This window comes from Leishmania major, chromosome 7, assembly GCF_000002725.2.
Source record: "Leishmania major strain Friedlin complete genome, chromosome 7".
NCBI classification, from domain to species: domain Eukaryota; phylum Euglenozoa; class Kinetoplastea; order Trypanosomatida; family Trypanosomatidae; genus Leishmania; species Leishmania major.
In genome coordinates this window covers 160,001-183,650 of record NC_007248.2, presented here as the reverse complement: position 1 = coordinate 183,650, position 23,650 = coordinate 160,001, and the positions used below count along the sequence as shown (strand labels likewise).

The window sequence follows — 23,650 nt, the reverse complement described above, 5'->3', positions numbered from 1 at the left end:
ATGCGCTGAGGGGGAGGGGGGGGGGAGAGAGAGAGAGAGAGAGAGAGAGGGGGACGTGCTCCTTCACTCTCTGCCTCTCTGCGGCGTTTGTGTGTCGACATTCGTCTGCACCACGTCCATCGGTTCACGCACGCTTTCGCCTGCCTGGCGCATCTCTCTTGCATTCGTGTGCTCCGTGCCCCACGCCCTGCCGCTCTCCCTTTAAGGTTTGCTTCCTTCGATTTCTCTCGCTTACTCTCCTTGTGTGTGTGTGGGGGGGGGCGTAGCTGACCTGTGCGCACATACACCGGCGCAGAGTGTCTGTGCGTGCTGCCTGTGCAAGCGTCGTCCACACCGTGTGCACAAGGAATCGCAGAGCTGCTTCCACACACATACACACGCGACTCGGAAAACGAACACTTTTCACGGGGTTGCTGCTCAAGACATGTCGTCATCGCCATCATCATCTCCGCTTCACGAGCCGCCGCGCGTGCTCTTTCCACAGGAGTGCACCCATGACACGCACTGCATGAGCCACACGGGCAACCTCTACACCGCCCTCATCACGGGAGGAAACAGACTGGTGCTGCTGAAGAACGGTGTGGTACTAGCGCAAAGTTGCCCACTGTTCGACGAAGTGCCGACGGCTGCAGCCGCAGAGACGGCAGTGAGTACCGCGCCCCCAACTACCGAAGCCGCTGCCACCACGGCGTCGAGAGGAGCGACAGCCTGCACACGGGGCGAGTCTGCTCGGGCATTGCCGGCCTCGGAGTCACACGTGTGCGCTGTGTCTGTGTACCATTTCACCGATGATGTCTTGCGCGTTGCCGTAGCCACGACAACGGACGTGTTTTTGTTTGAGCTCGATGATGCCGGGCAGCTGTGGCGCGACACCCGCGCATCTTCGGTTTGGCGGACAGCAGAGGTCACCAACGCTGTGCACGGCAGCGGGATACCACCGCCGTCCTCTGCCGCCGCGTCGCCGGGCAAGGCTGGGAGCTCAGCAAGTCGATGCACATCCACGCAAGGACGCAGCAACCTTTTCCAAGCATCGAATGCATGTTCTTTGTCCGCCGCGGCGAGGGGCTCTGACCCTATCACGAGCGGCGAGCAGCTATCGCAGCGACAGTGCGGCTTCACAGGGCGGTTGCGGTGGAGACGGGTGACATTCCGCTTGGGCGCGACGTTGTTGGCCACTCACCCTGGGCCGACCGAGGACGGCAACACCTCCTCCTCTTCGACCACCCCATACCGTGGCGCCGAGCCCACCACTGCGGGCGTGAGACTGAGAGGTGCGAGTGCCGCTGCTGCTGCTGTGCCGGTGCGGATATCTACGCCCGCGCATCCCTCCGTCGTGAGAGCAGTGGACTTTGTGAGCGCGGACACGTTGTGCATCGTGCTCGACACAGAGGCGGTTCTGATCGTGCTCGGTAATAGCCATGGCGCGCCGGCGCTCCCCTCTGTTGAAGGTAGCGCCGCCGCTGCCGTGCAGCTGCCGGATCGCGTGGTGTGGCGCTCCATGGGGGCCTACCGTAGCCTCGCCGTGTGTCGTGTGAATCACCATGTTGCCCTCGCATTGGGCCACGCCACGATGGCCGTCTTTCCTTCCTGCGTCTTCCCTGCGGATGATCAGGCGCCCATGTCGTCCCCCGCGTCGCCGATGTTGGTGGACGAGCGCTGCTTCAACCGTGTCGCGTCCACAGCCGCCCCCTCCCTGTTCACTACAAACCCCCCATCAGGCGGCGCACACGTCACCGAGACGGTGGAGAGCCGCAACTTTGCTGTCGCACCAACGCAGGCCTTCTCGCCAACGTCGCACCCGAAGTTGCTCGGGGACTTTGCTGGAATGACTGGCCAACCTACAACGACGTCTGGAGCGTCCGCGTCGCCGGCGGCCGGGGCGTACACGACGCTGGCGGAGCGCGCTCTCACCACCTCGGTCGGTATCTACCACATCACTGACATGCAGTGGCACTGTGTCTCATCGCACACCCTGCTATGCGTCACGTGTACGCACCCGCAGGAAGAGACGACATACATGATGTTGTACACAGTGCAGTCACTGTCTAGCGTGCCGCGGTACACGAACGTCATGAGAGAGCACGCCGATGGCGGGTGGGGCCCGTGCCGAGGCGGGTACGATGGCGAGGAGCTCGACATCGTCGACGCAAGCCTCGGCTTGTCTGGCAGGAGCGTCAAGAACATTGTGCAGCTGGTCCCCGCCGGTGTGATTGCGCTAGCGTACACCCCGTCTTTACGGATGGCCGGGCAGCACGCGTACCCGTGCGCGAACGGCAGCACCGCATTCCCTGTTGGGAACGCAGCATCTCCCGCGTCCACAGCCGACACGCCGTTGCACCATCCCTCGCTGCAACCCGAGACACCAGACGTTGCGGCGCTCTCTGTCAGTACGGTGGCCGGGACGACGTGGGGAGGGGCGCCACCGCCGCCCATTGCCGAGATGCATACGAGCCTTGTCCCGAACTTCTCGCACTCTGCTGAGGCCAACTCGATGAGCAGCCGCATGGAGTTTGTGCACGTCGAGGGTGACGGCACCGTGCGGACGTCGAGCTACGCGTTTGGGCGACAGAAACACGCAAGTTTTGCCAAGCAGCGCGCCGTCGGGCTGGCTTGTAGGGAGCTGCTGCAGCCTCTCCTGCGCCTTTACAGCTCCCTGGTGAAGGTCACGGTTCTGCCAACGTGGCGTACGCGACCCATCGAGCTTGGGCACGACACCAGCAAGCAGCCGTGTGCGGTGGAGCTGATGCTCGGAGCGGCGCGGCGGTATCGAATGATACTGCGCTTCACGAGTGGGGTGGTGCTAGCGGTGATGGTGGACCTCTCCGCCGCCGTGTATCGGGTGGAGTGCTTCCTGGCTTTGGGCTGCGCGCCGTTGCTGTCGCTGCGGACCGTGGTGCCTCTGGCAGAGGCGGAGAAGGCGCAGAGGCAGCCGCCGCCGTCATCTGTTTGGAACTCCGCAGGCTCCTCGACGATCCTCATCGCCGGCTTGCTCGGCTTCCCCAAACCTGCACTGCCGATTCCATCCGAGACGCCGCTGAGCTTGCCGAAGGCCCTCGCATCGTTTTTGGAAGGCCGAGAAGAGGGCGCTAAAGACTTGGAGGCCGCGCAGCGGGCTGGCGGCTCTATCTCAGCCGATTCGGCAGCCGTCACGCGCGTCGCCTCCGCCACCTCATTTCACAACGCTGCTCACGACGCTTCGGACTCCGTAGCGGCCGCGATGCCTCCCCGGACAGTGTGGGCTGTGGCGTTGCTGCAGGTGGAGCCTTCTGGTATGCAGGCGCGAGTGCTCACGGCGGCGCCGCTCACCGAGGTGCACATCCCTGGCGTCTCGTTGGTCGGTGCCCAGGATGGGGGCGGCGGCGGTAGTGACGTGCAACGCGCACGCCAGCAGCCGCGAAGTGCGCAGATGGCTGCGAGCGCGCGCTCCATGGCGGCGAGGGATGTACCGTCAATGCCACTGACAGCCGCCTCGACTGCTGCAGCAGCGGGCTGTGCGGCGCAGGTGACGGAGGACGACGTCGTCTCCTTCATGACTCTCAAGTGCCCGGAGAAACTTCGCTTCATGCCGGCACTGCTGAAGGCGGCTCAGCAGGACGCGGGGCGCTTGCTGGCACAACTCATTGCCAAGTACGGGACTGTGGAGGAGAGCGGTGAAGCCGTCGGCGTCGCCCAAGCGTCGGAGAAGGAGGCTAGGATGGATGACGGGGCGGTTGAAGCCGTGCCGGTCACGTCTCGTCCCCACCCCGTTGTGCCTAGTTTGTCCGTGCTGGCCAGTGGTTGCATTGGCGCCGGAGGTGAGGTGCTGCTGCTGGTTCGCGCGAACGCGCTCTGCGGTGGCAACAGTGAGGGAGGCGAGGGCGGTGGTGCTGCGGCGCTGATTCGACTCCGTCCACCATGCCTCGAGGCACTTGCCCCGGTGCACCACCTCGTGGCTGCCGGCAGCTGTTACATCCCTTTCGAGCCCGTTGTGGCCGAGTATGTGCCGGTGCTTGCAGAGGTGCAGCAGCGGTGGTGGTCAGAGCCGCTGCGGCCAGCCCAACTGTCTTCGACGTGCGGAGCTACATCACCAAGACACTTGGAGGGCTCGGCACAGGATGCTCGAGAGGCTTTGTGCGCCTGCCAGCGTGTCTCCGCCGCGGCGGAGGAGGCGGCGGTGGTACAGTGCCAGGTTGTACCGGGATCGCCCGGGACTGCGTACGTTCGCGTACGCAGTCCGCTGTCCCCGGACACCGGCGAGGCGGATGCGCCGACGGCCCTGCAGCGCCTTTCGCTGCCCTCGACAGTCGACCCGAAGACCATCACGCGTGTGACCGGCACCCTGCTGGTGAACAACGACGTTGTGATCGGTGTGCTCTGCCGCACCGCAGAGGACAGCAGTGCCGCTTCCTCCGTCTTGTATCTCTACGGTTGCCCAGCTGTTCAGTCGCTCGCGGCGCGTGGGGCAGCTGGCGCTGCTGCTACGGCGAAGCCGAGCGACAACCGTGGCGTGGCGGTGACTTGTCTCACTTCAGGCTCTTCCGCGTTTACCCTCGAGGCAACGCTGCCCGGAGTGGACGCCTTCTACCTTAGCGCAAGTGGCGAAGCTGTGCTGCTGCGACGGTGGCCGGTTCAGGTGGGTATGCCACCACCGTCGGCAGAGAGCGCCGCCGTGCACGGGTCGCGGTTCGAGCGCTGGCTGCGCTGCTTTCCCAAAGAGAGCGACAGCGGCTACTCCTACGTCCAGGACTGCACGTGGTGTCCGCCGTGCGGCACCACCGGCGGGCTGCTCGGGATCGGTGGCCGTGGCTCGGCAGTCGCTCCGGAAACGGTGACGGCTCTCATGACTCTGGACGCGGCGGGGGCGTGGGAGGCAAGCGCCGCGGGCCTCTCGGTAGCAGACGCGGCAAGGATGGGCAGCTGCCGCACGTCCACCCGCCACGTACTCTACGCGACTACCAGCAACTCCTTCATTCACGTCCGCCAACTCCCCTTGCGCAGCAGCGGCGCCACAGCGAGCGCGTCTGGCAGCTCATCAGCTTCCGTCGTCGGAGAGGCAGCGCTGCCGCAGTATCATCCCGATAGTGTTATGCAGCTGGTCGGCATGGCGCGATGGAACGCGTTGGCGAAGGTGTTGACGTGCGTCGCAGAAGCGGTGAGGGCGGTGGTGGCGCCGGTGGGGGCTGACGGAGCAGCCTCCACTGTGGATGAGTCATGGAGTGTGATGCTGTTCAATCAGCCCCCGGAGGAGCTGGCGCGGCGCTTGTGCACCTCGGCCGTGGCGCGTAACTTCCATGACTCTCCGCAGATGGCGCAGGACGAGGAGGTGCTGCGTCGGGTAACTCCGCCGCAGCTGTCTGTGGCGGCGTTGCGCGAGGAAGAGATGCAAGCCAACGCGACGGCACCGACGCCGTCTTCCTCGGTGCCTTGCACGACGGCAGCTGTCCGCCTGTATGACTTCAGCGCCACCTGCGGCGCGCTCGTCAACGAACTTACCCAACTGCTTCCCCAGGTCACCCTGAGCGGACTGGATAGCCAAGAGCACTTGAAGTTGCTGTGCATCTTGCAGGCCTTACGTGACACGTTGCCGCTGAGCCGCAGCGTCGACGAGGCAGCAGCGCGGCACCTCTTCTACAGTCGCTACATGGGCCTTGGGAGACGCCTGCGGCTGACGAACGTAGACGCGCCAGCTGCTGCCGCCACAGACTCGTGCGCCCCCATTAACTCCGTGTTGCACTTCGAAGTTGACCGCACCGCCACGGGCGCCCTCACAACGGCATCGTATTTGTGGGCGGCCATGTCCGACTCGCAGTTGACTCTCCTATCGCTCTTGTTCGACAAGGCAAGGACGGTGTATGTGAACGGCGACACTGGTGGTGCCGCCGGCGGCCTTGGTGCCAGCGGTGGCGGCGCGTCGGCACAGGACCTGACGTGGGAGCAGGTGAGGCAGTCGGGGGTGGCGTTTTGGCTGCGCTCTGCGGCGGACTTGCGCGCCATAGCGGACCGCGTCGCTCGCCATCAGTATCAGTCGACGAAGGAGCTGACGGACTGTGCACTCATGTACTGCACGGCTCGCAAGGCGGGCACGCTGGCGGCGCTGGCCAAGGCGCAGAACAACCAGCGGCTGCACGCCTTCTTTAGCCGCGACTTTGCAAACAACGTGCACCATCGTGCGGCTGCCTCCGCCAACGCGTACGCCGCCATCAGCAAGAACATGCCGCAGTACGGCGCTGCTTTTTTCCTGCTGGCTGGTGACGTTCGGAGTGCGGTGCAGGTGCTGCTGCAGCGGTGTCGCAACCCGTCCTTGGCCTTGTTCGTGCTGCGAGCAGCGGGCGACGGCCTGGAGGAGCAGCCGTCGGCAGCGGAGACGGCTCTGGAGTGGTACATCGCGCAGCGCACGGCGGAGGCGGAGGTGTGTGGTGCGCTGGACATATGGGAGCTGACCTGCCTGAGCTGGCTCGACGTCAACCCGCCGCGGGTGTCGCCTGAAGTCGCGGTGCAGCGACGGATCCGGGCGCTGCAGCGCCTCGCGGCGCACCCCACCGCGCACCCCGAGGCCCTCTGCGCGCTGCGCTACGCCAGAGACTGCGTGGCCGCCCTCGCCTATCGCGGCGACCAATTTCTCTCACCAGCTCGTGAGGTGGTGTTTCTGCTGCGGCTCGGTCGCTACTGCTTGGCGCATCGACTAGGCCTGAATGGCTACCTGCACTACCACGATGCGGAGGCGGTGCTGCGGGGGCTGCGGGCAGAAGCAGCAGCGGCGGGGTGCTCTGGTACGCTGCAACGCACAGGTAATGGTGGGGGTACGTCTCGCAGAGCACCGCCGCAGACGCCGAAAATGGCGGTGGACTTCAACGCCGGAACACTTCTCTTTCGTGGGTTTGATGGCAGCGACGACGACGACGAGGGCGGCAGCGATGACGGTGGGGCTTTCGCGCATGCACAACAGGGCAGCTCCTCCTCCGCTGTGTGCGTCAGCGCTGCCGACGCCTCTTCGCCATTGTTCACACTGTCCGATCGGGCGGCCGCTGCGGTGGAGGCGGAGGTGCAGTATGTGTACGCCCGCACCGGCGCTATAGTGCGGCCAGACAGTGACACTGCAAGTAGCGCGGGTGTTACTGCGCACGCTGGCGAGTGCGAGGACATTCTGCGCTGCATGCTGCTGAGCTTTACCACTGCCTCGTCCTTCACGATGACGCCAAACGTGGCGGCTGCCGATGGTGGTGGCGGGGCAGCAGAAACCGTTCTGATGCCATCGCTTGCCACGTTGTCCTTTTCCTCGGAGTCGTCCTCGGTCGGGGCCAACCCGCACGAGCCATTCCAGCAGCTGCTGACATCGCTGCTACGTCTTTTATCAGCCGGAGAGGTCAGTGTGCAGCAGGAACGACGTGCGACGGTGGGCAAGCCAAGCGACAGTAACGGCACCGCAAGCAGAATCGCGAACGTTGCCCAGGGTCGTTCACCAGTAGCGGTACCGCCACAAATGCAGCTAGCAGGGACTTCGCTTTCTTCGGCGGTGGCGGCTGCTGTGCCATCTTTGAGTATCGCCACCCCTACAGCCGCAGACGGGGGCTGGCACGCTCTGTGCGTGCCCCTGCTTCACTTCCTCCTGAGCAACGTGGCGTTGCATTGCGCCAACTATATCGTGCTGCTCGCCCTTCAGCGTGTCCCCGTCTCTACGGAAGGGGTGCTGAAGGCCGCGGCGCAGGCGAAGCTTCTGTCGGACGACGGTGACGCGCTGCAAGGAGCCAGCGACGCCCCTCCCCCCGCTGTTGATGCTGCTATGGCGGCACCGCCGCTCGCTGCGCCCCCATCCCCGTTGCACCGTCCTCTGACTGCCTTTTTTCATCTTCTCGTGCACCACATGAGACGGCACTACCGTGGGGCGTGGGCGGCGGGCGGCGGTCGCCTCGGTGGTAGGCAGGCATCCACGTCACCGGGCCACCAGCTAGAGGCAGGTGGCGGCAAGGGTTACGTGTGGGGAGTGGCCAACGACGATGACGCGGAAGTGATGGCGGGGGAGGATGGCGCGATGCGCGGCGGCAGCGAGGACGACGATCAGGCCCACCGGAGCATGTTCGACGCGCTTTTTGCTGCTGCGACCGCAGCGGAGGAGTCGAGTAATCGTGCGGCGCGGGTGTGTCGGACGCCCTGCAGTGCAGGGGCAAGCCGGTGCAGCTTTCGCGCACGGGCCGTCGCGGATGGCGCCCCCATCGATGCCGACGCACCTGACGACTCGATGCCGCTGCACCTTACAGACTCGGCTCAGGTGTCGCTGCTGCTCTCGTGTTGCCAGGCTCAGCTACACTTGCGGCTTATGGAGCATCTCAAGCAGCTGACACGGGCGGAGCTGGACTCGGAGGTGATTACGACAACTACGCAGCGCGCCATGGACGCCGGGATCCTCTATGCCGATGCGCTCTCCCTAGAGGCGCAGGCGGCGCTGGTGCAGCGTCGCGTACTGCACTGCACGCTGCTGCTAGACGTGACGTCCCGTTGGAGCACGCTCTCGGAGGAGTGCATGATGCGCATCTACGCAGCGCAGCCGCAGTACGCGCCCGGCCCTTTGACGGACCCCAATGGCGTTTTCCTAGAAGTGCAGCAGACGGTGAGGCTGATGCAGGCGGTGTTGGTGGCGGTGCTGGACGCTCCGCCGAGGTATATGCAGGCAAGCACTTCTCCAGCGACGGCGGAGGCCTCAGCGGCAACGGAATGTGGTGGTGCAAAAAGGGCTGGACACCGTGCGCTGTTCGATTCTGTGATGCCGCCGCCGCCCAAGTCGTCGACCTCGTGGTTAGAAGACAGCACACTCGCGATGCTAGAGCTGTGTGCGACACAGCTGGAGCTGTTCTGGACGCTGCCGGCGCCGACACTGGCACAGTGCTGTCAGCTGGCAGCACCGACCCGCGCGGCGCTGGAACTGCTGCAGGAGTCGACTGCGTCACACACGTCTGCGCGAGCGCTGCTGGAGTGCATGCTGCGCCCCATGAAGGTAGCAGCAGATCCCCTGGCGGAGTACAATCGTTTCAGCAACGCAGGCACGCCTTTCAACGACGCCGCCTCCGCCTCCCAGGGCCTCTTCGTCTTTTCAGCTGCAGCGACACCGGTCTCCTCGTCGCACATGACACGGACGGCGTCTCCCTCGGCACCTGACTTTACACCGTCGCCGGACGAGCCACAGCAGTATAACGGCCACACCGGGGTTTACTGCCCCGCACTCTCCTACATGCAACTGGCGTGGATGCGGCGGCACCACACGCACGCACTGCTGCGGGGGCTGCTGCTCATGGTGACGCTGAATTACGGTCAGGGACAGGGCCAATGTCCTGTCAGCACCGACCGCCTTATCCTTGCTCAACACAACCACAGTGTCACCGGGGTCCACTTCGATGCCTCCAGCTGCGACAGCGTAGTGTGGACGACTGAGTTCGGTACCTCGGTTGGTCACGGCTTCCGCGAACTTCTCGCCGGGGACAACGAGGAGGCGTTGTGGAAGCAGGCAACGGAGCGCAACTTGGCGACGGCCGCCTTTACTCTTGGGCTGACCGCACAGCACGAGCGGCTACGCTTGGCAACAGAGCACGCGGAGCAGCAGTACACACCCGCTGTCATCGAAGCGGTGGCAGCTAAGTCAGCGCTCGAGAGTCGACCGCGGCTTGGCGAGGCGGCCAACGCGATGCCGTCCAGCCACCCGCACCTGCCGTTCTTTGTCTCTCGGCACCTCGACGGACACCTCGACCTCTACCCCTTCGCGTCTCCGGAGTGCGTGGCGAGCTTCCGCTGTGCGGCGCGTCACGGTCAAAGCGCAATGGGGCGTAGCAGCGGCACCCGCGGCGGCGTCGGCACCAGCCACGGCAACGCATGCGGATGGCGAGCGTGGGGCGTAGCGGCGGGGCCCACCGCGGCCGTACCGGCACACACCGCGCGGCTGGCTTGCTCTGCCGTTGGTGCAGCTGTATCCTCGTCGCGGTCGAGCGACGAGGGCTATGCCGTCACCCCCGTTGCCTTCTCCCCCAACGGCTACATCATTGCCGCGGGCCTCTCGGACGGCTCTGTGGCGGGCTGGCGCTTTGCCGCGGCGGCAGTGGAGAGCCCGCCGGCGTTCTTCTTTCCGCCGCTCTTCGCCCCCTTCGGCATACGCAGCTGCACGTTCTGCGGAGATCGGAGCTCGCTGATGGTGGTGGTGGGGGTGGCCAAGGAGCCGCACCAGTATCGTCACGGCTACGCGACCGCTGACTCGACGCCTTCTCTTGGCATCCGTGCTGACGCACCACTGTCTGCACTTGGTCATCCCTTGGTGCCCTCGTCCGTCGCAGCGGCCCCCGCCTCCGCATTCGCCACGTGGCCCAGCACAGCCGCGAGTTTCGATGCTGGAGAGATGGTGGGCGAGATGCTGATCCTTGATACCATGCTGGGCGCCGGTGCCATCACAGCTCGGTGCGCGCTGCCCTTCATACCCTCCTACGCTGTCTACATCACGTCTCTGCGAGCGGTGCTGATGGTGTCCGTGGACGGCATGCTGGCCACGTACGCGGTGGCAACGGGCAGGTTAGCCGTGCTGGGCACGGTGCCCGTCACGACGGTGCTGCGGTCTGCGCTGGGGCCGTCGCTCGGCGCCGACTGCGGTGATGCCGGCGCGGGTGCCGCGTCGTCTAGGAGGGGCGCATCGGACAGTGATACCGTGTACATCACATGTGTGGCGCGCAGCAGCTACGACCCACTCGTTGCACTCGGCGTATCCAACGGCCTGGTACTGCTCCTGCACTTCCGCAGCATCAGTGCGGCGATGGCACGGGCGGAGCGGCGCATCCGAGACGAGGGCGAGGAGACGTTTGTGTATTACCCACCACGCGCGTTTTCCGCCGGCTCCGACACAACCGGGAGCCGCCGCAGCAAGCGCAGAGTTGCTCAGCAAACGAAAAGTGGCGCGGCTGCATCGGCCAGCGCGACGGCGCGGGTGACGAGCGAGGTGGCGGCGCCGGCGATGGGCAGGGAGTTTCTCGCACGGCTTCCAGCAAAAACGATGTTGAGTGAGGCAACGTACATGCAGGTGGCGCCGCACATCAACACCCGGAGCGCCATCGTGGATCTCGTGTTTAGTCCGTCGATGCTGCTGGCCGGGTTGCAAGATGGGAAGGTGATGGCGGCCTCGCTCATCGCGCACGCGACTCGAGCGCGTCTCACGGCCGGCTGTACGATCCCGAGCGATTTGCTAGAGTGGCCGTAAAGCCTGAGTGTGTCTGCAAGCGAGATTCTTGTGCGGAGACAAAACCTTTAAGCTACATGAGTGCCGTGCGAGGTCCTTCTTGTGCACGCATGTCTCTCTTCCATTCCTTTCTGACATCTCTGTGTGCGCGTGCGTGCGGCATATGCGCGCGCCAACGAAAACGCGAGAGACCCCGGAAGCGCATCCAACACCACCAATGGATGTGATGTGTGCCGTATCGCGAGGCGATAAATCGCCGAGCCTGCACACGGCCTTTCACGGGTACTGCGGCGGACATGCTTCTCGACGCACGCGCGAGTTGCCCCCCACCCCTCACCCCCCTCACCTTAGCACGCACGTGCAAAGACAAAAAGGGCACACAGCAAGCAACGCAGAGACACTTGATATGCGTGGATGTCTGTGCGCACACGAGTTGTGTCTCGATCTCTCTCCCTCCCTCTCTTCACCTTATGCTTGGTGTCGTGTGCTGCCGTTTTGAAGCTCTTGTTGCCTTTGACACTCGCTCGTCCGCCGCCGCCGCCCTCCTCCCCTCCCCCCTGCTGACACCACCACCATCATAGTCATCCCCGCCATCCCTCCCATCTTATCCCTGTTCCGCCTACGTACATCTCCAGACGTCAGCATAGCGTACTGCTTCTTCTCTGCCCCCCCCCCCCCCTCCCCCGGATCACATCGAAGGTGAGCCGCTGTGCGTGTGAGTGGTGTGCCGCGTGACAGTGGGGCCACTGCCCTCGGTCGATATTGGTGCGCACTTGGAGGGAGAAGGAACAGAGAAGTATAGTCTGCCCCCAAGAGACACGCGCACGCACACGGACGTAGCCGTGCCGAAGTGTGGACCGTGGCAGAGTGCCATCTGGCCCTACCACCCTTCATCTCTCTCTCTCTCGTTCCCATCAGCGGCTCTAGCACCGTGCCCCTTGTGTTGTTGGGCAGACACCTTGTTGGCCCTCACAGGCTGGTACAAACCTGCCGCGGAGGCGGACACACGCAGCAGCAGAGTTTGCATCCCGCTTCTTTACGCCCTTTTCTCTTGCCTGATCCTGCTGCGCTTGCGTGGTTGTTCGGTCCCCCTTGTACCCCGCTGCCTGCGCAGAGGCGGCTTCGTATCTCTCGAACTCTCTACGTCTTGGTGGCCCCGCCCGTGCGCTTCCATCGGAGGGCACCGCGCCTGTTCATTTGTTCGCGTTTCTCTCTGGCTGACGGATGGGTTGAGCGGCTCTGCGGTAGCGCTGCTGCGGCTTCCTTTTCGTGTTGTGTGTGTGTATGTGTGCTTGTGGTGGTGCTCTCCCGCCGCTAGCACAAAACGTGGCGTTGTCGTGAGCATCGGCATCCACAACGACGACGACGACCACCACCACCACCACCATTCTTCTTTCTTCTGCCCCTTCCCTCACATACCTCGTCGTGTGCGTGTGCGGTTGTGGCTCGCTGCATCCATTCGTGTTGGTGCGTACGATTCGAGCACCACGTTTTGCCCTGGTAGGCAGCACACTACTGAATCCCGTCGGCGGTGCATCATACCACCCCTCCCCAGATTCTTTCGCCCCCACACCCTTTCTTTTTCTGCCCGAATGCGAGACTCGTGTCGAGCGCGCACGCCGTCTCCGTCGCACCTCGTACCGCGGGACTGCGAAGGTGCCTCCAGTAACACCTGTGGCAGCGGTGGCGGTGACCCCACTGTGCGACCGAACTCGACTACAGCGCGTCCGCGACAACGTCCGCGCCACCACCAGCAGGGCCCTCGCAGGGGGTGCCACTTCACAGACACACCGGAGAGTAGCGGCAAGAGCAGCAGCTCGAGCCGTGGCAGCGTCGGCGGCTGCGTCGTGTCGACGTGGATGAATGCGCCTCCGAATGTGGTGGGCGGTGTTGAGAGGATGGCGAACAACTCACACCAGAGCTCGCCGTCGTCGTGTGCGGCCGCGGCGGTGAATCGCCCGCCTGGGACCTCCACATCTCCGACCACGCAGCACAAGCAGCGGGAGGCGGCTGCGCGTCCGACGAGTAGAGCTGCCCCGACCTTGCTGGCCGCGGCCGTCGCGTTCGGCCCATCGGCGTGCATGGTGGCAAGCGGTGTCGCTGTTTCAGGAACGCAACGTAGCGACCACAATCCCACTGACACTGCAGCAAGGGTAGCGCAGATGCCAGTGCCGGGCGCATCCAGCGCGGCTGCAACACCGCAACACGACTGCCCATTGCGTGATTCGTCGGGGTATCCTCGGGGGTCATCCCCAACCTCCCTTCGCCTTCACGCGACTGCCTCAACAGCTGCCGGCACCGCCACCTGCGGCAACCTCGCTGATGCGCAGCGCCGCCGCAGGCTCAAGCCACCGCCAATCATGAGCGACATTGCCAGTGCCTCGGGTCGTCGCTCGTGCTCGTGCCCCAGCACTCGCAGTGCCACGGCGATAGAGGCCACCATCGCGTCCTCTCCACTTGCGACCTACACGGTTGTGGCAGCAAGCCCGAGAGCGGCAGCGGCAGTGACGCACCCGGCTCGCACACTTCGAAGCGCCGGCAGCCTGTCGAGCCCAAGCAATATGCTACCACAGGGGCCCGTGTCGCCCCCTAACCCCGACTTCAAGCCTCTTGGGCTGTGGGGCACCTCACCTGCCTCCGCCGCCGCTTCAACTTCAGCGACCACTCTAGAGCTGGAGGCGTCAAGGGCAACAGCGAGCGGCGCAGATGTCGGCAGCCTCCTCACGCACGAGATGGACGGCGGTGTGGTCATCGTAGACCCTCACCAGGCACCGGACGATCTCGTCTGCGGTGTGTGTATGTCTGTGTGCCGGCAACCGACAGCAGCGGCGTGCGGGCATCTTTTCTGCCGTCGCTGCCTTCAATCGTGGATGCAGGAAAACCGGGCTGCAACATGCCCGCTGGACCGAACCCCGATCCGGGTGGAGCTGCTGCACACCGACGCCCGCGCGCAGCGGCAGATCAACGCGCTGCAATGCCGCTGCCCCGCCTCGCTCTCTCGGGCATCGCAGTGGGCGTTGCGGCAACTCGGGTCGGCGAGTCATGTGCTAGGCGACAGGACAGGGGAGGACGAGGCGGACAAGGATGACGCGAGGGGCGATGGACGCGCACAACTTGAGCATCCGCGATGTACGTGGGCTGGATGCGTGTCGGACGCTGCAGCACATTTGCGGCAGTGCCCGTACATCATAATCGAGTGCCCGTTTGCCAAGCACGGCTGCTCGGCGGAGATGCCACGGGCAGATATGGCGGGACACGTGAAAAATGGCGTGGCGGACCACCTGCTGCTTGTCTCGCAGGCCCTCGACGCGTCCACGGAGCAGTGCCGGGTCTTGCAGGGGGAGGTGGAGGTGCTGCGGCAACGCTGCCCCATGCGTTATCCCGTCGCCCTCCCCGATGTGCCCACAGGCGGGCCAGCCGGAATTTCGGAGCCGGCGGTGTCGATGTACTCGTTATCTTTGCATGGAGCGGATGTGCCCACAGCGGCGCTGGCACCGGCTCTCGTCATCGCCGGCGGCGGCAGCAGCCGCGGTGCAACTCCCATCGCGATAACGGCGTTCCCAGAGGAAGTATCGCCGGAGAGCGGCTCCCCGACTCGAGTGGTGGGGCCGTTTGGCCGCGGCGCATCCGCCGCCGTCGACTACCCGTTCCCTGTCTTCTCGCAGTCGCAGCCGCCGTATCCACATCCGCACCACGGTTCATCGACGATAGCCACGCAGGCCAACGTGCGTCGGCGCGCAGCTACCGACGATATGTTGCTTGTCGCCGCCCACCGCGTGCCCAGCGGACACGATGCCACAATGCCGATGCCGGCGGACACGACGGCGCTGCGCACTTCATCTCCGCTGCATTTTGGCGCACCACCGGCCTCCGTGTCCGTCGCCAACACGGCAGCGGCAGCGCCGACCTTCGCCCTTCCTGCCGGCGCAGCAGCGCTCATCCCTGCCCAAGCTGCTAGCGCTCTTCCGCGTGCGGCGCCGGTGGTGGGTAGCGGCCACTGCGTGGATCGGTTTGTTTGGGTCATCACCGACATGGCGTCGCGACAGGCGCCGTGCTACAGCCGCTCCTTTACCTCGCACGGCCTGCCATGGTATGTGGGCATGGACACCACCGCCTCATGGGAGCAGTGTGGAGTATACCTCTTCACCGAGGGTCACGAGCACCGTGTGGACTTCCGCGTGATCCTGTACCACGAGGACCCGGCACGTGACGTTGTGCACGTCGTGCGGGACTGGCAGGAGGACTACATTGGAAAAGGCTGGGGCCCACTGCGCTTCATCAACCGTTTCACGCTAGAGCAAGACGGCTTCCTCGTGAGCGGCTGCCTGCGCGTGGGGATCGAGGTGGTGAGTGGACCGTACTGAGCGTGCGCGCTCAAGGGAAGCAGGTGTGCTAAGGCTTACTCCATGCACGCACCGCACCGCACCGCACCTGCGGACGACCCGACGGGACACTCGCAGATGGCAAAGAGGCCAGAGATATATATAGAGAGAGAGACGGCAGCGCAAGAGCAGACGGAGAGGGACCAGGCGTATTTTGCGTCAGCGTGCGAGATCGATCCCACATCGCACCTATCCCTCCCTTCCGATCTCTCACGCTCACCTCCCTCCACACACCCGCACCCCCTTTCCATCCAACATATATATATATATATATATATTTCTTCTATGCAGGGGTGTAGTGGAGACCGCCGCTTCACGTTTCTTGGGCGTGTGTGCGCAGGGTGCACGCCGGTGCATGTGGGTTGGCGTCTCGCTTGCATTTCTGCCGTGCCTCCCTTCTTTTTCGCATTGCCTCCTTCGCTCGAGCGCGCGCTGAGTTGAGCTGGAGCGACTCTGCACACGCACACCCACACACTCACCCTCGCGGACACGTACCCGATACACCCGTCCGTAAGTGTGTGCGTGCGCGTATCTAAGTAGTTCTTCATGTTTCTTTTTCTGCTGCGGAGCTGCTCAGGTGACGTCGGAGGAGGAGGGGGGGGCACACACCCCTCCGCGCGTGGCATCTCCGGGTCCGGTGTGTCCACTCGGTCTGGGTGGACGCCGAGCACCCCCCTCTCCCCGCCCCCATCCCGACCGAATGCGGAGCCACTTCTGGTGGTGCGCGTGTCCAGCGCCGACGACGTGGGCGGGCGAGAGCGGGCCATCGCTGCGGATGTCGGCGGGCGGGTCCTGAGCGGCGTGGCGTCGGGGCGAGCTCTGCGGCAGTGAACGCGTTTGCGGTGCTCATCGGATGGGCAAAAAGTGTCCGCGTGGCTCGAGCGTATGCCACACCTGGCCCTCGCGCCGCCTGCTGGTGCGGGGCGCCTGAGAGACGCCCCCTCCCCCCCCCCCGGAGAGGAGAGGTGGATGCACCAGCGGTGGCGACGTGCCTGATGGGGGAGCGGCTGTGAGGCGCCGTACGAGGCGCAGGGTGGGTAGAGCGATGTTGGCCCTGACGTTGTATGGCCGAGAAATGGGGGCACGCGGACACGAAGCGAACACGTATGCGTGTCGGCCGTGCGCTGCACCTCTCTTCACACGACCAGCGTGCCCCACCTCTTCCCGTCCCCCCTTTCTTCTGAACCGAGGCTGTCTATGCATTGTTTACTGCACGTGTTTGTGCGTGGTCCTCAACTGCGTATGCGTGTGTGTCTCTGCAGACGTGTACACGTGTTCGGGTGGAGGTGCGGATGTGTAGATGCGGGCTGCACCGGATATCTCCTCTCTGTCTCGGTCGTCGCGCGTCTCCGCGCAGACGTGACGGTGACGACAGCGACAGCGATTCCTTCCCTCTCGTCTCTCGTCTCTCGTCTCTCGTCTCCACCGTATGTGGCGGTGTATCGGTGCACGCGTTGTGCGTGCGCGTAATGGGCGTGCTGATTTGGTGGAGCACAGAAGCGAACGGAAAGGACGCAACGTGTCATGAAAGTGCACAACAACCGACAGCGAGAACACGACATATACGTAGAGAGACAGGGAGGTGCCGACGCGGCTGCTCATACTCCTCCCTGCTTTACTTCATCGTATGCGTATGTTCTTCGCGTGGCCGTCCGCGTCTGCGGGTGTCGGTGTGTGCCTGCGCCTCTCTGGATTCTCTCTTTCCTGTATATATTTTCTTTACGTTTTTGTGTGTGTGTGTGTGTGTGTGGTGATGACTGTAGGTTTCTCGCTCCCCCTCTCTCTCTCTGCCCTCTTGCTCTGCTTGTCTCTGCGTATGGATAGGTACATGCATGCATGCATGCGTACATGTATGTGTATACATGGGTGTGTGCATGTGTGCACGTGTGCGAATGTGCGTGTATCGGTGGGCCTTCTTTTCTTTTCAGATGTGATGCCAGGCACCATGGGCTCTCTCTTTCTCTCTCGCATACATGCACGCGTATACTTTGGAGGCAGGCTTGCAGCCGCTTTCAGCTGATTGGTTATGTGCACATCCGTTGCTTGGCTGATGTGGGGGTGCGCCCCCTTCCCTTTTGTTGTTTGGTCGGCTGGCCCCTCCTCATGGAACCGCGTCTCCTTTCCCTGCGTTGCACACATGAAACATCTCAAAACATGTTCTCATTTCTTCTCTGTATCTGAGCAACCCACATGAGCACCAGCCTCGTGCTCGGAATGGCATGCTGAGATGCGTGTGCGTGTGTCTATGTGTTCTAGCTCTTCTTTCTTTCCCTGCGTCCAAACGCTACTCATCGTATTCATGTGCCCCATGTGCATGCATGCTTGTATGTGTGTATGCGTGTGTGCGTGTGTGTACACTTTTTGGTCATGTGCTTCTTCTGGTTTCGCCTTCGCTCGTCGCGGCACCATTCCCCACTTTCTCTCTCCCTGTAATGTGTCCAGACTCATCTTCTATCGTGTTCGGAATCGTTTCTCCGTGAATATATATATATATATATCATGTGTGTGTATGTGTATCGCTCTATCCCTGCATGTGCTTCGTTGTTCATCCTTTCCACCTCCTTTTCCACCTCCTCCTTCTTGCTGCTGCTGCAGCCTACGCCTGCACGCGTGCCTTCGACAAGCCTCTCCTGCTTCTTCTGATGTTTGCTGCCTCCCGGGTCAGGCTCTTCTGCGTTCGACATGTGTCACTCGAGAGAGTCAACCGCATACCAAGTCTCATGCACACCATGTAAACCTGCAAGCTGCATGTGCATGTGTGTGTGTGTGTGTGTGTGTGTGTGTGTGCGTGTCTGTGTTTTCCTCCGCTTCGCTGTGCATCTCTCTCTCTCTCTCTCTTTCTACATGCCCTCCCCCACGCAGACGCAGGCGATATGTGCGGGCAGCACCGGCGCATGCATGGATGGATGTGCCCTTGGCCGATGCCGCATGCGTGCGACGGATCGGTAATCTATCGTGATCTTTTTCCCTTGTTTGTGTTCACTGCCTCGTTTCATCGTGACGGGGCCCTACGCGCCATTCTAAGCTGCCACTCGGCTCATTCATTTTTTTTTTCTTCTGTTGCGATCATCAGGGCTGACCTTGGCTGTACTGCAAATCTCCCGCCCCGAGTGCTCATCGCTCTCGTGATCTTCTGCCCCCCTCCTCTCCCCGAAATGTACGACGCCCTCCCGGCCTTGACCTTCTTCACCTGCCTCTCCGTTGGGTGCATCCGCGGCCCCTCTCCCCCGCGTTCGGCTTTGTTACCAACTACGATCAGAAGAAAAAGGTGCCGGATCCATCCTCGCCATCTCCGTTTTCGCCCTCCCTCATCCGCCCACCCCCTGTTGTATCTTCTCCCCATCCACGACCTCGTTCATTCATCCGTCGTTCAGCGCACTTCGTCTTCTCAGCCCCCACCCTCTGCACCCCCGCCCACCCCGGCCACCCTGCTCCTCACTGTTGCGAGCATCGTCATTTTGGTTTTACTTGCCGTGTCTGCGCTGCACGCGATGGATGTCTTCTTCCTGCTTCTTCTTCAGGATCGCCGTGAATATGTTGCATCCGCACCACGGTTGATTGCTCCTTGTGAAAGGCAGGAAGGAAGAGATGGACATAGCAGGCGGGTGTGTGCGTATGGTGGGTTGGGGCACTCGCACTCTCCCTGGGCATCTCTGCGTGTGCGCGTTGTTGTGTGCTCGTTTCAGTGCTCACCTCGCTTCGCTGCTTGGTTTCTGTTCTTCCCGAAAGCCTGCTTTGCCTCCGTCGCTCTCTGCGGTTGCTATCCGCGATGGTGCGAGCACCTCGTCCGTTGGGGAGTGGTGGGAGAAGGGGGAAGGGTGGGTGGGTGCTTGAAATAGTGATCGCATGTGTGTGTGTGTGTGTGTGTCTCATCACTTTGCTTATCGCCCCCCGTTCCCCCCCTACCCTCTCGTTACGACCGCCGTCGCCACGCACGGGACCTGCCTGCGCCCCTCCCCAGAAAATACGCTTCCTTTATCATCGTTATCGTCATGGTGATGGTGGGCATAGTCGTCTACGCGGAGCGCTGGTTCTTGTTGCAGGTGCAGCGCCATCGCGAGAGAGGCGAGAGCTTGCGTGTGCAGGCGAGTGCGTCACCTCAGCTCAGGGAGAGGTCCAACTTCGTCGACACACGCACGCTCGCAAGCGCACCCGTACAAAGCGAAAAGAGGAGCTTAGCGGTACACAGGATCAGCGAGAAAGTAACGCGAGCGTGCGAGAGAGAGGGAGATGAAGGGGGGGGATCGTGTGCACGCACGGACCTTCTCTACTCTTCACCCGTTAAAGCCCTTACACACACACACACACACACACACACATGAGGTGAGGCATGGCCGTCGCCGCTGATGCGTGGAGGGTGGACGAAGGAAGGGTTAGCGGTTTATGCGTGTGCATGTCGACCATGACAGTGCCGCTGCAACCCACCCCTCATCACCCTCCTTTTTCCGTTTTCTTTCGTCATGTCGATGTGTGCGCGCGCCTTGCTCGCCCTGCATGTGCGGGTAACTCGCCATGAAACGAGCGAGCGATAGAGAGAGAGGAGGTGCACCAGCAGCAGCAGCACGTGCGCGTGGATGCGAGAGCAGCCCCCGTGACCTAGCGTGGCCTCCAGTAAGAAATCTCCCTCACCTCATCTTCGCTTCTCCTTCTCTTCCTAATCCACTTTCATCGCTGTGCATCCTGCCGAGCATTCGTGTGCGTGTGGGCATGCGCACACGTCTCTGTGTCCGAGTGTGTGTGTGTGTGTGTGTGGCACTCGGAACTTGTTCGCCGGTACCCGACAACTACGTCGCGCATCTTCTCCATCCGCGTATTTGCCCAAGCCACCGCTCACACGCACCACGAGTGAGCCTGCACCTGCCAGCGAAACCGCTAAGTGCCAACCCTTCGTTTCACAGCCACCTCTTCCACTGCTTCCGTTCCCCATTCGAGTTCATCCTGATGCTCCGTCGCTGTGCGCCTCTGCTCATCGGCGTCGAGGGCGACACCTTCGTCTCGGCCATCAAGGACAAGCAATACCTCGCCCACCGCCTCGCCATTCTCGGCAAGGAAGACCCTAACTTCAAGGCGCAGTGCATGTCGGACGATGATATCAAGCGCTTCACAACGTCGCTCGGGTCGGCCGAGTCACTCTTCAACAAGCAGGCCGGCGCCATCCCTACCAACGTCGTGGACGAAGAGACTGGCCGCGTGATTGGCAGCACCCAGCCAGACCCGACGCGCTACGGGGACTGGGAGGTGAATGGGCGCTGCTACGACTTCTGAGAAGCGTGCGAGATGGCGGGGGAGGGGAACCTAAAGGAGGAGCTACGGCGGTGACGGCTCCGGCTCAGCATACACACACACGCACACATATGAGCACTTTCACGTATGCCGGAGTAGATGGGCACGTTACTTCCAGAAAGGCCATTGTCTGTCTCGCTCGCTCTCGCTTTCGCACGTGCTGCAGCTCTCCTCTACAGCCCCCGTGCGGCTGTCTTTCCCTTCCAGAGGTGCCCCACAACGGCTGTGTGTTTTCCGCATTCGTACCTCAATGGAGGAGAGGCGGACAACACAGCAGCAGCATCATCCAGCAGTGCGCTGTGAGCGCCGCAGAGGTTCTGGGGTGAGGTGTGGGGCGAGTCGGTGAGGGCCGGTCGTGCAACGGCAGCTGATCAGATTGTCTATCCTACGCACGGCCCATTTTCGTGTTCCCCTTCTTCTTCTCACTCCTGTCCAGCTCGCTTTCATGCGTGCACTCACGCTTACAGACTTGCGCTATGCGGCGGTGTGGGATGTGATTGCTGAGCGATCCTGTCCGGTGCTGAACCACCGTTGCCAGTGACAATGAGGCCGACAAGAAAGCACGCCAAGAGCGCACGCCAGGTGGAGGAGCCCGGATCCTCCGCGCGCCCGGCAGGGGCAGAGAGAGAGAGAGAGAGAGAAAGGCCTCCTTCCGGCTTTAGCCTACCCGTGCCCTTGTCCATCTTGGTACTGCAATGCGACATCATCGCTTCCACCGCGCACGCACAGGCAGAGACACGCGCAGCGGAGCACAGGCATCATCATCCCTCTTCTCTTCTCTTCGTACTCTCCTCTTGCCTCTTGCCCCGCTCACACAAGCATTGCGCTCACAGGAGCAAGCGGGCGTACCCAAGCGCACCGTCGGAGGCGCACTTTCTCCTTGCCCCTCCCACTGTATCCGCATGCGTCTTGTGGCATCCCTCTCCTCGTCTCACATCTCTTAAGAATACCTCTACATTGCTGTTGCCTCCCTCCCTCTCGCTCGCTCGCTCGCTCGCTCTCTCTCTCTCTGTGCGTGTGCGTGTGCGTGTGTTGTGTGGAATGGGCGGGGAACAGGGCGCACGTACCGACTCGCTCCATCCATCATCCTCATCATCCTCATTGCCACAGCCGGCTCATCGCGTTTTTGTGTGTCGTTGGGGGTGCGCGATCTCCCTCCGCCACCTACACGGGTCATTGCCTTCTGTGCCCACCCCCTTCTTGCTCTCTGCTAGCAACCATGTCGATGCAGCTCTTCAGCTTCGGGCACCCGTGTGAGCACCAGCTGCACAGGGCGTGCATTGGCGGATTGAACTGCCCACTGAACGGCTATCCAGACACGTGGTGCTGCAGTTTTATCAAGGGCAAGATCAACTTCAAGCGCGACCGCCCATGCGAGGGGCCGAGGTGCCACTGGGACTACGTGCACCCCTCACAGAGCCAGTTCGATGAGGTGACACAAGTGCTCGAGCAGAGCCGTCCCATCGCCGCCAAGCTGGACGAGGCGAGCGACACCGACCTACTTTCCTTCAACATCAGCAACCCGCATATTATCGACACCGTGCAGTGCGCACTACACATGATGCGGCATCCGCCGAGCGTGTGCGCTCGCCGAGTCGGTCAGCTGCTCGCCTACGCCGCCCTCTTGGCCGGTGATCAGGACGTCTTTGTGCAGTTGCTGAAGACGATGAAGAAACCTGTCGATGGCTACATCCTCGGTGCGTATGCGTTCCTGAGACAGGGCAAGGCTGGCCATGTCGGCAGTGCGGGCAAGGGCGGAAGTGGCAACGGCAGCGGTGTAAAGAAGCAGAACAAGAAGAAGGACGGCAAGGAGGACATCACGGCAACGCTCGCGAACATTATGGTCGAACTCATGAACGCAGCGCTCAGCCTCGGCGGCCAGCTCGTCGATCGCGAGGATCAACACGTGCTGCAGGCAATGCTCATCCAGGCACTCTCCACTTACCCGAAGAGCGACAAGCGGCACCAAGAAATGTTAGAAAAAGCTGTTGCAAAGTTCGGCCACCGTAGGCTCGAGGACGAGGAAGAGGCGGCGGCTGTCAAGCGCGAGGCGGCGAAGAAGGAGACAGCGACGACGGCGAGCATGGCAACGAGTGTCGCTGCCCCCACAGCCGCCGCAACGGCACTGAAAATCAGGCAGGAGCCAACGGAGGCCCCCACCCCAAATGCCGTCACCGCCACTGCTAGCGCTGGCAGCGCTGTCTCTGCCGTCGCCGCTATCAACGAGAGCGTAGATCCTGCCACTGGTGAGGAGCCGACCACTGTGACGGCATCACATGTCCCCGCAGCAGCAACAGCGACGGCCGAAACCGCAGCGGCGCCGGCAGCCCAAGCCGCCGCCGGTGTTGCTCGCATTGCCTCACGGAGCAGTTTCGCCGCCGCCGCACCAGGAGCTGCGGCAGCGGATGGCTCAATGAGGGCTGCCGTCCCCACAGTGCTGCCCGCATTAGTGGGAGATGCCGTGGCGATAGCGACCGGCACCGGCTCCGCTGCCGCCGTCCAACTCCTTGGCATTGCGACATCAAAGGCGACTGTCTCTTCCATCCCCAGCACACCCAGCCGAGTAGCCCCTTCGACACCTGGTGCTACTCCAGGGCCGATCACGTTCAGCACGGCCATTCAAGTCCAACAACATAATGTGATGCCGGTGCCGATCAATGCACTAGCGGGACAAGGTTCCGCGATGGGTGCTCTGGGCCTGCAGGCTACGACAGCTGCTGCGACTCCAGCAGCCTCTACACCCGCGCCGGCACGCACGGCGATAGTCGGCATCAGCAAGCTTCACCCGTACTTGGCCGGGCGT

The 23,650-nt window shown here is 62.9% G+C and overlaps 4 protein-coding genes across 4 annotated transcripts in view; all 4 read left to right on the top strand.

Moving 5' to 3' along the window:
- Positions 1-424: 424 nt before the first annotated feature.
- LMJF_07_0380 (conserved hypothetical protein) lies at positions 425-11,203 on the top strand (the record flags this gene model as incomplete). Its single annotated transcript, XM_001680891.1, has 1 exon — positions 425-11,203. The coding sequence occupies one exon, from the start codon at positions 425-427 to the stop codon at positions 11,201-11,203; it is 10,779 nt and encodes a 3,592-aa protein (XP_001680943.1).
- A 1,571-nt stretch (positions 11,204-12,774) lies between these two features.
- LMJF_07_0370 (hypothetical protein) lies at positions 12,775-15,546 on the top strand (the record flags this gene model as incomplete). The annotated part of the gene is made up of 1 exon (XM_001680890.1): positions 12,775-15,546. The coding sequence occupies one exon, from the start codon at positions 12,775-12,777 to the stop codon at positions 15,544-15,546; it is 2,772 nt and encodes a 923-aa protein (XP_001680942.1).
- A 4,725-nt stretch (positions 15,547-20,271) lies between these two features.
- Positions 20,272-20,829, top strand: LMJF_07_0360 (conserved hypothetical protein; the record flags this gene model as incomplete). Its single annotated transcript, XM_001680889.1, has 1 exon — positions 20,272-20,829. One exon carries the CDS (start codon positions 20,272-20,274, stop codon positions 20,827-20,829), a length of 558 nt encoding a protein of 185 aa, XP_001680941.1.
- A 1,237-nt stretch (positions 20,830-22,066) lies between these two features.
- LMJF_07_0350 (conserved hypothetical protein) overlaps positions 22,067-23,650 on the top strand; it is a gene marked incomplete at both ends in the record, with an annotated part of 1,971 nt that continues 387 nt past the window's right edge. The window contains one exon of the mRNA XM_001680888.1: positions 22,067-23,650. This exon is cut by the window's right edge and continues 387 nt beyond it. Within this exon, the coding sequence (XP_001680940.1) occupies positions 22,067-23,650 (1,584 nt within the window).